A 14,864-nucleotide genomic window follows, 5' to 3' on the forward strand; every position below is an offset into this window, starting at 1 on the left:
AGTTGTGTGTGTGTATATATATATATATATATATATATATATAGTGGGTGTGGGTGTGGGTGTATCCCTTCTCCCCCCTCTTTCTTTCACTATCCTGCACCTTCAACAATAAAAGGATTATCCCAACAGCATAGTGTGAAATTTAGTTTCTTGGTTCATCAGTAATAATTCAGCTGTAGCCTCTTGTCTTACCAAGACCCCCTTGAATCAGTCATATATAAAATTGTAAGAACCAGGTAGTTTTTATTCATAGAACAGAGTAAAGCTAAAAACCTTGTTCACCTCTTTCAGGAATTAAACTTTCATCTTAGGGCCATAATCCTCAAGCTCTACCTCACTGTTTCTTAAATGGGTATGCATTTTAGAATCCCCTGAGGAGATAATAAAAAAGCAAATCAAAACACTGCTACCCAAGCTATATTCGAGACCAGGTGAATCAAACCCAGACTGTTTGGCCTGAACATCCATAGTTGTAAAAAAATGTACCAGTGATTATAATATAGAGCCAGATTTAAGAATCAAAGAATGCATTATGAAGCTAGAAATCTACAAAAAATGTATAATTTTGGCAGCCTAAGTGAGACTTGGGTTAATTTCCACAAGGGAGAAATTGCCTTCATCCTTCTCCAGAACAAAAGCAGAACTGAATGCCTTCTGAAATCCTGTAAATTTATCTCCTCCCATTAAAACACACACACACACACACACACACACACATTATTTTGGAAAGCCTGGAATCAGTCACTATTATGAGATTTGCATACATAAAGTATACCTAACATACCCATACTAAGACTAAAAGAAAAGAAAATGTGATTTCCTTAAAGAAAACAGACATATAGAAAATTGATTTCTATAGATATAAAAAATTAATGAAGAGTTTACCTAGGTCAGTTAATCCATAATTACTGTATATTAAATGAGAATGAGTTACAGCTGAATGTACCCAGTAATTTCTGTATACATGAGTGATATCTAATAGTAGGAGATGATAAACAGTCAAGGTAAAGTCACATGTAGAAAAGTAATATTTATCACCTCATATTTCCTTAGCTTTTCAAACTTCTGAAATGTTTTACACTATTATCTCATAAGACCTCCAAAAATTCAGTGTAGTCGTCAGGAGGATAATCCTTTCCATATCATAAAGAAACTCATGGTGACTATACATCATACCCAGGATATTATATCTACTGTTACACCTATGGCTATATTCAAGTGTCTGATACACCATTGTACTACAATTTTCTGGAATATTATCTATGGTGTAAGATTTCTGAAAAAATAAAAAATGTAGAGAAAAGCATGTTCAATATTTGTGATCCAAATTTTTAAGACTGTGGTATATTATATATTGCATTACTTTTTAATCACTCTTAAAAGATGAGCTGCCTAAAGAATATTTTACCTTCCATTATCCCAAATAATGCTATGAATAATGCAATGCTAATGTATTATAATGCAATAGCTCTTACCTACCAATATAACATTGAGCTAACACATATTCTACCAACAATCCTATGATATTGTTCTCATGAGATTGTATGATACAATAAAGAAATATCTTTGCACAGAACAAATTTCTGACACTTTAAGTTTCATTTTTTTGGTCATGTGGTTTCAGCAATAAAAAGTGACCACTTCAAAAAGCCATGTGTTAAGGAAGCATCAGCTTCTTCAGCTTCTTTCTCCCCTATCCATTGCCTAATGAGGAATTTCCTGAACAAATATCTTCCAATACTTATTTCAACAAAAATACCTACCCATTCTCTCTGACTGATGATCCATCTGAGAGGGAGAGCTGGACACACTGCTACTGGGGTGGGAGGAGGTCTGGCTCCCAGGGCGATGGCTCTCTTCCAGGGAGGGAGCAGGAGAAGGGCTCTCTGGGATCCGCTCCTGCCACAAGAGAAAACATAAAAGGAAATGCCATGTGTATGCCAAGTTTTTCAAGATGGTTGAGTCTATAAGATTTGAAATGTTGACCTCTTATCCTGAAAGTGAGTGGACATATCCACAGTAATTGGTCTTAAATATAAATCTTTAGACAAAAACATATTTCCATTATTGTGAGTTTAATGGGATATTGTGAGAGTTAAGTAACAGAAAGCAAAAGAGTTCAAAGACATTCTGGGTACATGTAGGAGACTCAAGAAAAGTTAATTTCCATTTCCTTTTCTAGAACAATAATAAATAATTATAAACTTAGGTATGTAATTAAAGTTATTATTGTAAGTTTCTTGAAAGATGTAAAATTCATAACAAGGCCTGGAGAATGATATTACTATCTGACTAAAAAGAAGATCTACATGATGTAAAGAGCTGAAAGCCCTGGGAAAAACTCATAAATAGTGACAACTTAGTACATTCTTAATTTTTCTGCACAAAAATCATGGCTATGATATACATTTTTTTCTGTTAGACCTCGGGAACTGGTGCTGAATTATATTAATTGTTTTTATAGTCACAGAATACAATCATGGGTTTTTTTTTACAAACAGATCCTGTCAGTTCCTTAGTATCACTTAGATTTGTATAGTTTTAAATAATTAATTTGAATTAAAAGCAAATATTTTTATACACTTCTATCTGCTATGGCTTTCAAGACTTTTGAGATTATAAACATTGTTATAAAACACTGATGTTATTTGCCATATTTATGCATGAGAAATTATTGAATAATACTGCATCATTTCAGTTAATTTGATCAATAAAATAATCAAATTGCAATGTTTGTGCACATATGCAATAAGAATGAATGATAGACATGCTGGGTCAGGGAATATTTGTTCTATAAAATATTTAATTCATTCATAATACATTTCTTAAATTAAATATTCTAATTATCTATAATTATAACATCAGTATTCAAATCATCATAGCATCAAGAATTAGTTTATTTAATTAGTTTATTGAAAATGTACATGTTCATTTTCATATTGATTTTGCATGAGGCCCAAAATTTATAAACCCCCTAAAGAAAAACAGTGATTGTTTAATGCAAATATAATGACATGAGAATTAAAAGTTATTATTTCATTAGCTGTTGTGAACATTTTGCAATGTCTGTCATTTCATCAGGCAGAATGATGCCACCCTTCCTCTGAAGATGTCTATTCCACATCTTAATTGTCAAAACCTGTGAATATACTACATTATATGACCAAAAGGACTTTTGGAGTGGTCATTCAGAATTTTGATATAGAGAGATCATATTGGATATTGGGAAATTATCTTGATGCTCCCAATATGATCAAAAGCTTCTTAAAAGTAGAAAAGAGACAGAAGAGGAGGATCACAATGATGCAACATTGCTGTCTTTGATGGTAGAAGAAAGGGGCTTTGATCCAATAAATATGAGTGACCTATAGAAAATGGAAAAGGCAAGAAACCTACAGAAAGGATGTAACTTTATCAGGACTTTGCTTTTAACCTTGTGAGACCCATTTGTGATTTCTGATCTACAGAACTGTAAGATAATAAATTTGTATTATTTTAAGCCACTGAATTTGTGTTAATTTGTTCTAGCAGTATTAGAACACTAATACAGTCATCAATATATTATGTTCATTATTATATGGTGTATTACATTATTGCCTAGCATTTAGTTAACATTCAATAACTTTTGTGAAATGAACTGTAGAATTTTCATATAGTAATTTCAGTTTTATGCACTAATTAAATAGCAATAATTGTAAATATACAGTATAAAGACTTCATAGCTATTGTCATGCCTTAAAAACAATATTTTAAGCAGAGAAATGTGCTGATGGAACTCATTTATATTTAGTATACAGGAAAACATCTGGTTGTAATGTATATGAGGAACAATCAAAAGCAATATATAAATTAGACAGAAGAAAATGATCAAGTTCTCTCCACAATAATTCTACTCAATTTTGGAGGGATAATATGGGATGGACAGAAATATCTATACATTCCTCACACCACACATCCTTTCATTTTTTTAAGAAAGTAGAAGTTCATTAGTTTTGAAAGCCAACCAAAACTGTCATGGTTAAAAACATATTCTCCAGATAGTATATACATATACACATTCACACCCACAATAAAAAATTTCATATGTGAAGCCCTTTTTGTTTCTTTCACTGTTTTATTGTCACATTCATTCATACCAAAATATGTGCATAAAGTGAAAAGCATTCAGTAATTGTCTTTGAATTTTTGAATTCTAACAATGACAATTTTCTTATATATATATACATATACATGTATATGTATATAATTCAATGGATCTCCCAATTAATGGATAAGGGAAAATTACAGAAGTTACTATACAAAAATACAATTAAAGAAACAAAAGCACTGTACAATAGCCAAAGGGAATCACACATGCAGCATTATATGCCTCCATAATAAAAATGGAAAATTTTTTCAGTGATTCATACAATAGAGAGTTTGTAAAAATAAGAGGATACAAATGACAATTATACTTTGTCTTGTCCACTCTGCCTAATAAAAAATGAAAGCTTATTCTTAGTAAAGAAAGACTGGAAGAACATCAACACAAATAGAAAATTATATACATAACAAGACAAATATAATGCTATAATAAGGTATTTCCCCAACATGTTTAAAATTAGCATGTGATTGAGAAATATAAGCTTGAATCAATTATCTTCAAACTCCTTTTTTGCCATTTTCAACAATACATTATATAAAATATAAACTAACTTGAAAACATGATTTGGAGAGTCAATATTAAGAGTGACAGTAATATTTTACATGAAACAATGTTTTGCTTTAAGGTTTTGTAGCCTGCCCTTTCTAAATTTAATCTGGGTTTAGTTTTTTGTTATTATTTTCCTAAGGCAGCCTGGAGGTCAGACTTTTTTTTTTGCCATGTAAATCATGTTAAAGAAGTCCAGTATCTTATATTGATTTAGAATTAGTTGTGTCAAAAAAAAAATCTGTGCAGAACTGAAATGTTTAATTGCTTCTCAAATAATGATAGTTCTATGAACAATGTCTTCTTTGCAAGTAAACATTCATTTTTCAGCCCTATAATCAGTATGCATCTATTTAGCTACTTAACTGCAATGTGTTTTGGTTCATTAGGTGGTTACTGTTGTGTCTCAGCCTAGTTAAAATTTCACAGCAAGTTAATCTGTTTTATTACAAATGAAAACACAAGTAATAATGTCCTCACCATTTGCCAAATACAGGGTTAGCACTATTTGCAACAAATCAATAAGGACATTTAAAAAGGAAAATGGCAAATCTAAAACCCCAATCATTTTTAACTCATTGATGACTTCATTTTATGTGGCATTTATGACTTTTACAACCCACTTACTCTTCATGCATTTCATTTGTGACCCATCAAAAACAGCTGTAGCTCCTCTAAAACACCACAGCAATCTCCAGATTCAAAGAAGCAAAGAAGGAAGATTTCCAAAATTGATAATTCTAAAACAACCAAATTATTATTTACTCCTGCAATTAGTAAAATAATCTTAAATAACAACTCAGATTCTAACATGTATTGTATACTTCAAGAATTGTTATTAATTAGAACATACATTAACCTCCTATATCATACAATTTTCTTTGTCTTGAGATACACAAATAGTAGAAGGAGATGTTCATCATATTAAATCATTTGAAAGCATATACTCTTTCTTCATAAAGAACAGGAACAATTCTTCAAAAATGCAGGTTTATCACACTCAATTTGGTTTAAGATTCAGTTTATTACCAATAAAGTATCAACTCACCATTTTCATAGAGATAATTTATTTCATGTCAATATATCCCTTTTCCTCTTTGGAAATATGATGGCATACCCCGAGTTTATGAAGCACCAATATATGTGTATTAAACATCTCTATCACGTGTGTTATATGTACATGCACATGTGTTTCACTCTTTTAATGTTGACTTGTTGCCTCTGGTACTTTACTTTATTGATCCTTATCAAGCATTCAGTGGTTTTATATAATACATAATTGGTCTTGTTAGTTTTATTTAACTTGAATTCAACTCTCCCTGTAATTACTGTTCTAAATATTAATCGATTAATGAGTTCCTAAAGGATTGAATGGCATTTCATTGCTGAGGAGTGGCTTTTGGAATTTTATATGAATTCTAGTTATTTTACTCCTGTATTTGTCTTGATATTTCATATTCAATTGATGTGCTCCTTCTGTACTATCACAAGAGTTCTGCAGAAGGAGAGCAGATTGTAACTTGACAGTCTTTAATAATAAAATAAGGGATGGAGAAAGAAAAAAGTTTGCATTGTTACTATTAATTTGCTTTACCCCTAATTCTAGAGAAAAATTTGATGTCCAAAGTTGTTATTTTTGAATACGATTAAAAGCATGACACTTTGTGTGTCATTATGAACCAATTTAAGAATTACTCTGTTGTTGAGAGCCACAGCCAAAGGGGCCCCAGCAAACTTTCAGCTGCCAGCAAACTTCCAGCTGCCAGCTGATGATTGGCTCACAGTGGCCCCAGCAAACTTCCAGCTGCCAGCTGATGATTGGCTCACAGCCGCCCCAGCAAACTTCTAGCTGTCAGCTGATTGGCTCCTCTGCGGTGATGCTCATTGGGCTGTTTCCCCGCCCTTTCAGACAACGGAGCTGCTCATTTGGGGACTTTTTTGGCTCCGCCCATGCGACCCAGCCAATTGGCCTCAAGAGAAGGAGAGGTGGGGGGGTTGAGAGGCTTGTGGGAAGCCCGTGGTGGCAGTTGGGCTCTGAGGGAATTCCTGAAGAGCTCTTGTGGTTTGGCCTGTGTGTTCTAAAAATAAAGTTCGTTTCTGCTTGATAAGTGGCTCGTGAATTGTGCCCAGCCAGACTGCGGCATTTGGTGGCCCTCATGGGGAACAACTGAGGATAGTCCATATTTTGCATTTACTATCCCTGCACTGAATCATGAAGGTCCTGATCAGAGATATGAATGGAAAGTACTCCCTCAAGGGATGGCTAACAGCCCAACTATGTGTCAAATTTATGTTAACAAAGTAATCCAGCNACGGGTAAGATCCAATTGCAATGGTACCAACCTAAGATAGGAGGCTGATGCCTTGAGGTCAGCTCATCCGGTAACGAGTAAGAACCATATGTAATATTGGACAACCTAAGGCAGGCACGGTCCCTAAGCCACATGCTTGTTGTTTAAACAGAGAGGGGGAGATGATGAGAGCCACAGCCACAGGGGCCCCAGCAAACTTCCAGCTGCCAGCTGATGATTGGCTCACAGTGGCCCCAGCAAACTTCTAGCTGCCATCTGATTGGCTCCTCTGTGGTGATGCTCATTGGGCTGTTTCCCCGCCCTTTCAGACAACGGAGCTGCTCATTGGGGGACTTTTTTTGGGTCCGCCCACGCGACCCAGCCAATCGGCCTCAAGAGCAGGAGGGGTGGGGGGGTTGAGAGGCTTGTGGGAAGCCGGTGGTGGCAGTTAGGCTCTGAGGGAATTCCTGAAGAGCTCTTGTGGTGTGGTATGTGTGTTCTAAAAATAAAGTTCATTTGTGCTTGATAAGTGGCTCGTGAATTGTGCCCAGCCAGACTGTGGCACTCTGTTTTCCACAATCACCAATTATAGCAGTTTCTAAGAACTCAGGTGGGAAAAACTGGCTATCTATCTATCTATCTATCTATCTATATTAGTTCATTAAACAGTGAATCTACAATACTTCCTCTCCAAAAGTAATTAAATAACTTACCACTCAGAAAACATAACTCTGGATATTGGGAGGTTTCATTCTACAGTGATTTTGAAGGCAAAATTTAATCTTGGATTTATAAAGGTAATATAATACTGTGCATAAGAAATGATGCCAGTTTGTAGTTGCACCTGGAACACATAACCATAAAAAATCTAAACTCATAGGTACACCCTATTTGTGACCTATGTGATGTTTGGAAAAAAGACCTTCTCACCTCTTCAGTGTGATTAGTTTGTTGAGGAAGAAGCTGAGAGATGAAGGGAATCATCCATTATATCTGCTCATAATCATAGCATGTGAATGGTCTGAAGTGGGAGAATCGATATTCAAGGAAAAATGCATAGTTTCCAAATTATGTTGTAGGCTTGGAAGTCTGCCACCCACCCACCCAAACAAACAAACACAAACGACCTTCAATTTTCATTCAATGTATCTTCATCTCAAGTTGTAAAAGATACTAATAGCTTTGTCTTTCCATAGAGACCTTCAAATAAGATTCAAGTAGTGATTTTTTCAGTGAATTTGAATTATCACAAAACCCTGCTCTGTGTTGACTAATTTTAATACCAGATGTTCACATGCTAATGCCACTGCCTTGTGACCATTTCCTATCAATTCATTAATTGCCAGCTGCTCAGTGAAACAAAAAACACAGCTAATCAGATGGCATTGGTAAACAGCCAAATAATCACTTTCTACTTAAAAATCTTAAATTTATTTATCAGAGAAAACTTTAGTACACTGACATTATAAAGTGTCCCACAAATACAGGGGGAAAATGTCATATTATACTCTGAAATATGAAATAGGGAATAAACTTTCATACCAGTCAGGTATTTTATATAATTTTGCCTTTAGAATTTTGATGTAATAAACTTTCATACCAGTCAAGTATTTTACATACATTTGCTTTTAGAATTTTGATATAATTAAAGGATGAATAGTCTTTCAAGCCTAATGATCATAATGCAATTTCCAATTCATATTATGGCTATATTAGTTATTAGCTACAAATGTTAATAGCTGAGCCAACACTAAAGGGATCTGAGTCAGAACTAAAAGCTACTATGTGCTTGGCATAAAAATATTCTCAAACTAGTGTCTGGGAAAGTAAGAACAATAATAATCACAAACATTTATTTTTAACTTGTAATGTCTTTTCTACTTTTGGAATTAAAGCCTGTATTGATAATGATTGTTTATGTTGTAAACACTTCCCAAAGTTTAACATCTAGTGAATTCTTAGCTTTCATTCATTCATGTGACAAATATTTATTGAGTGCCTAATATAACACATTAGAAATAGAAAAAAAGTCTATGAGTATTTTCCTGTGGCATGTAGATGCCTATAGTCCAAACTAAAGACTGAATAATTCAGATATACATTTTCAAAGATTATTCATAATAAAGCATAAATCAGGTCAGATTTGATATTAAAATGGGCATATCTATCACCAGGTCTTAATTTTTCCTTTGTGGAATGTGCCATTAATGTGAACAAATGCTCTCTAGAGAAAGGGGTAAATACCTGTAAGAGAATCCAATGGTGGGGACACCCTTGATCCTGGTACTGATGAGAGATTCACAGAAGAATCTATATATATATATGAAGCTACTGTTGTCTCAGGCTACCCCTTGGCTATGATATTGATTCCTACTTATTACTATTTCTACATGGATCCTGGAACATGAAATAAATAAAATAATGTTAGCTAATATACACTAAATATTTATTACATGCCAAACACTGTTCTGTATTATATGTTTTCTCTCATCACATTATCACATTATCACTTTATTTCGCTCATTACATTATTTCTTAGCATCACATTATCTATGAAGTAGGTGAAGTAGGTACAATTACCATTCCCATTTCATTGGGAGACAGACAAATTGAGATGAAGTTAGGTTAATTAATTTGTCTAATGTCACATAACAAGAAATATTGAAAATAGAATTCAAAGACAGGCAAAGAGCCTATTTTTAAATAATACTACTCCAATGATTTCAGATTTCTGCTTCCAAATAGATATTATATGGCTAACAGAGTATGAGAGTTTTAGCTGAAAATAGTATATAATTCTACAAATATTTGGAGGTCCTATGTTTTATTTTTATTTTTAATAAGTCAGTGTAACATATCCCTTTGCATGCATTTCCCATTTGTTACATCAGTGAATAATGTATTCTCTGTCTCTGTTTTCTCAGAGAAAATAAAATTTAAAATATTTGAAATTAAAAATATTTAGCAATAAATATTCTTTCTGAGCAACTGAAAGACTAACTGCAATACATTTTTGATTGTTAATCAGTATTATCAGAACTTTTTTCACAGATGACTGATAGGTTTGGACATTTCATTGACCCTACATAATGTGTTTGAGTTTTTCCATCATTTCAGAAACTAACTGAAGAATGTATAGAGCATATCCATTACTTCAGAAACTTTCTGAAAAGATGAAAATATAGATTTATATTTGTGCTGTCTAATCTTTTAGCCACAAAGCAGAATGTAGCTATTAAGCCCTTAAAATGTGGCTGATTGCAACTTAGAAATTGGAGTTTTAATTTTACTTAATTAACTTAAATTTAAACAGACATATTCCATGAATGGCTATCATCTTAGATAGCCACAATATAGTAAGAATATTATGTACACCTAAGATTCATTGTTAATTGTTTAAATCCATGGAGGTAAGAAAATCTATTAAACTATAATATGTTTTTCTTTAGAAATCTCAGCCTCTAAAAGTGATATCACTTTTCATATTTCTTTTTTTAAATTTACTTTTAATGGTAGTTGGACATAATATCTTTATTTTATTTATTTATTTTTATGTGATACTGAGGATCAAACCCAAGGCATCGCACGTGCTAGGCGAGCATTCTACCACTGAGCCATAACCAACCCCACTTTTCAGATTTCTTAAAAGCTATGATTTTATTTTCTAGCTGTGTGGGAAAAAACAGCACAGCACTTGTGACTATGCCACCCAACTCTATTTTCCTATGTAGTAGCTTTCACCAGCTAAGAATGTTTGCAAGCATCAGAACCTAACTTTTTTCACCATGGAACAAAAGTATTTTCAAACCTATTGGTTGGAAAAGCCCCAATGCAATTATGCCCAAATACCTTTCAATTGAAATCATTCTGTGCTAAAAGATTATGATTTAAATTGAAAGGCAAACTGCTTATTCAAATATTTTTAAAGAGATTACTAAAACTTTTAATTTGTTGTACTATTCTGAAGTAATATAGTTGATAGGTAAACTGGTTGAAAAAGTTTGTGTTCATTTCCTTTAAAGGATCTGATAGAAAATTGGCATGGAAAGTTTGAGTTGCATATTTTTTGCAATGCTTCAAAAGGAGAGTTGTCTTGATGCCTATTCAATCCAAAGCTAATTGTTAGATATTCAGTAATTTGTGAGCCAGTTGTTAAAATATTAGTAACATGAAATCAGCCATGTTAGGAGTAATTTTAGACACTAACCCATTAAGAGATATAATCTTTACGGAAGTGCAATTCCAATTAGAACTATTTAAATACATCAACAACATTGTTAACATTTTTTGTGAATTTTCACAATTTTTTTAAAACTCATAAACACTTGCTAATTTGTACTAGTCTCTAACTGTGTATATAAAAGTTTTGATATTTTGCTTTGCAGCTGTATTTTAAATTGATTTTATTGATTATACAACAAAGAATGTTTCTGATTAGACCATTCTAACATTTCCTAATTTATACTAGATTTGTCAGAATGAAATCAAATTATATAGCTATGTCATTTCTTTCTAAACATTAAATGCTAAATTTTCTGACCATGCATATGTTGGAAGGACATTTTACCTCTAAATGTTAAATATGATATAAAAGACATGATTTCAGTCTAGTTTTTTGTAAAACAATGAGAAATATCAATTTAAACATCTGTTTTTATATCAAACTACCAGGATAAAAAATTATATAAATGTAAATACATAAACTATACATTTGATTGACAAGTTTTTATATTCCCTAGTAATCTTAGGAGATGAATTCTCAACACAGAGATTTTCCAAATGCCTATAGGATTCTAATAGATTTAACTTTGAAACCCTCTTCTTTATGGTGATGCACATGAAAGCAAATTCTGTTGAAACTCAAATAACAGTGTAAAACATATCCTTAAAAGTTGGTATCATATTCCTGGTATCTTCTTGGTAGCTTCTTCAAAGGAAGGTGACACTCTAATATATATATTCAATTATTTTTAGTGACTTATAAAATTTTAATTTTAATTATGTATGGTCTATGGCTTATTATTTTTAAATATGATAATGTTAATATCACATAATAGCACTTTTACAAAACAAACATGACAACTTTATTAAAAGCCTTTCTCTATTCACTGAAATTGAATTTTTCTTCAGATAGGATATCACTCTGTTGCCCAGTCTATTTACAAATATTTTCATTTATCTAATCATCCTCCAGTGGAAATCTACTTGAGGTAGATTTATACAGCAATTGTATCCAAGGTCATTTGAATTAATCCTGTCTCTTTCAACTTACTTTAATCAAAATATACAAAAGTAAACATTTATCTTCAGCATAAAATGGCTTCTGTGAATTTTGCAGGACTTAAAGTATGATCTAATGTTGAGCTTTTAAAAAGTGCTGAAAATTGTATCTGTGATAGTTTAGACTTTCTTTTCTAAAAGTTTGTATGTGAAATAGGCTAATCACCAATAAAAAAATAATGATATTGAATTAATAAGTTAACAACAAAGCAACGTTTGGAATAAGGAGAAGGTAATAATCCCTTCCATTTCTATCACCATAATAATTATCATGAAAGACCAACTGAAAGTCATAAGTTGCACTCCTTAGTCACTCTTGGCTTCAAATTCTTCACAAAACTATCCAAAGTTTCAAGAATTCAATGAAAATTACATTTTTATTGAATAACTACATTTTATTGAATAATAAAATCAGAATTTTATTTCAATCTGAAAAATGGTCCTCATGAAAACTAATCAAATGCACCTTTAAAGAGTCATGAGCATGTGTCAAAGCATTCTTCCATCATTTAAAAGCAAATATAACAATACCAGTGAAGTATGTTTTTGTTTCCTAATTGAATTTCAAAATTTGTATGCAGGTCATGTTTTCTTAATGACCATCTAATTTTAAAATCATGGTAATTATATTCTGTATTTTAAATAATGTCCATGGGTAATTTTGTTCTCAAAGACAATTCTAATTCTCAGTTTACACTCTGACCAAATATTCAAACAGCTAGTATACATTAACCCATTAACAGCTATGATCTTTACAATTAGTCATTGAAATACATATGAAGTTTTATAAAAATGACCAATTTTTCTTTTCCTTTCATATAAGGTTGTGTTTTAGAAGTGTTCCCAAACCCGAATTAGAAATGGAATTTAAAATGTGACCAAAATATTCAGAATCTCATATTTCTTCCGCTTTCTCTTCTCTTATCCCCATGCCTATCTATTACAATCATATCAGTATTGCAGGGCTCAGTTCATATCCGTCAGCTGCAGTGTCTTTACCTGCCCCTTCTCTTCTTCAAGGTAGATATGATCTCTCCCTCCTCTAAATTCCAGTAGTACTTGGTGATTCTCTTATGCTATTCATCATAGTCTGTCTTGTTAGTATACATTGCATGGATTCTTGTATATCTCACATTTAGTCTGTAAGTATCTGAAAGTTAAAGTATCTGTTATTTATCAGTTTCCCATATTGTCCAATGTAATTGCGTGTCTATTTCAAGAATGTGTTTGCCAGGTAATGAAGGGGAAAAGGAAAAAAACAATGTGTTGTTATGATTGACCATACTCTTAGATTCTTATATCACCATTTTCTTAAGAGAAAGAAAATATTCAAAAGCTTAGTTCATAAATACTTAGAAAGCATAGAGAACATGTCTAAGAATAATAGAAAACAGAGGAGGAAATGACAAGATATCATTTGAATTTCATTATTAGTGTTACATATGGCCATAAACTTTTGAAAAATTTTATCCTAATGAAAATAATGATAGTGTGACAAATTACCATAAATGTTTGTTTAATGTTTCATGGTTTTGACATGTATTTTACTCACATTATCCATAGACAGTCAATGAAATGACTGGGATAGATTATTATTATGACCTTCATTTTACAATTGAGGAAACACATTCAGGCAGGTTAAGTGCTATGCCCAAGGTCATTCAGTCAATCAGTGTCAAATCAGAATTGGAACCTGAGTTTCTCTGAATATAAGTCCTATGCCATGGTGTGTCATATCTCATAACTACCCCTCAAACTCCTAAAAGATGCAGTGTTTACTTTGTTTCACCCTAGCAATGGGAATGATTTTTTCATACTCTTCTACTGTCTGGCCATGCCTCCCACACACTTGTGTACATGACTTCAAGACAGGAAAACAGAACTAAAAATTAGTGTGGCCATATAATGAAAAGTAACAAACACAAACAATAACAAACCTGGCAGGCCTGGTCAGAAACCAAACTCATCAATACTATATGATAATATACAAAGTCAATGAGTTATGTGTTACTACTGAAGATGTAGTGGTATTGCTAAGAATTTATTCAAATTTATATGCAATTAAAACTTTTTCATCTTCTAAATAATCATCCTTACCTTTATAACAGAGGCACCAGCTCTGGAGAGTGGACTGTGAATCTGGGCTGCAGCAGCCATGTTGGCAATAGTATTGAGATGGTTCATCTGATTCATTGCCATGGCAACTGATGCAGGAGGTAAGCTGACTGGAAGTAGAGGATGAGGCATCATCATAAATGGCAGATCCAGTCCTAAAAGAGACAGTGCATTTTAAACTTGTTACATCATGTTGCTATGAAATCGTTTTCTAAAAAGTATACAAATTCATACTTCTTGGTTTATTTTTTATCTTTTGGGGCCATTAATAGTACCTATGAGATTTTATATCATTTAAAAAAAATTAATATTTTTATATTTACTGACCTTTACTTATAAATAGATCTTGTCCTCGTTTTTACTCACAAAATATTTATAAGATGCAATATATTTTACCCATAAGAACAAACAAAAATACTTAAGCCAATATCATTGCATTTAACAAGTGAGATGTAACATTCTTTGTAATCAAAATGTATTGATATTCT

The 14,864-nt window shown here is 32.4% G+C and overlaps 1 protein-coding gene across 1 annotated transcript in view; it reads right to left on the reverse strand.

The window, feature by feature from the left end:
* LOC125614467 (dachshund homolog 2) overlaps window positions 1–14,864 on the reverse strand; it is a 99,384-nt gene that overhangs the window by 1,246 nt on the left and 83,274 nt on the right. The window contains exons 3-4 of the mRNA XM_048797284.1: window positions 14,359–14,531; window positions 1,764–1,899 (exon numbers count right to left, since the gene is read on the reverse strand). Of these exons, the coding sequence (XP_048653241.1) occupies window positions 1,764–1,899; window positions 14,359–14,531 (309 nt within the window). The remainder of the gene's footprint in view (window positions 1–1,763; window positions 1,900–14,358; window positions 14,532–14,864) is intronic.

Source organism: Marmota marmota, unplaced genomic scaffold, assembly GCF_001458135.2.
Source record: "Marmota marmota marmota unplaced genomic scaffold, marMar, whole genome shotgun sequence".
In the NCBI taxonomy this organism is placed as follows: Eukaryota; Metazoa; Chordata; class Mammalia; order Rodentia; family Sciuridae; genus Marmota; species Marmota marmota.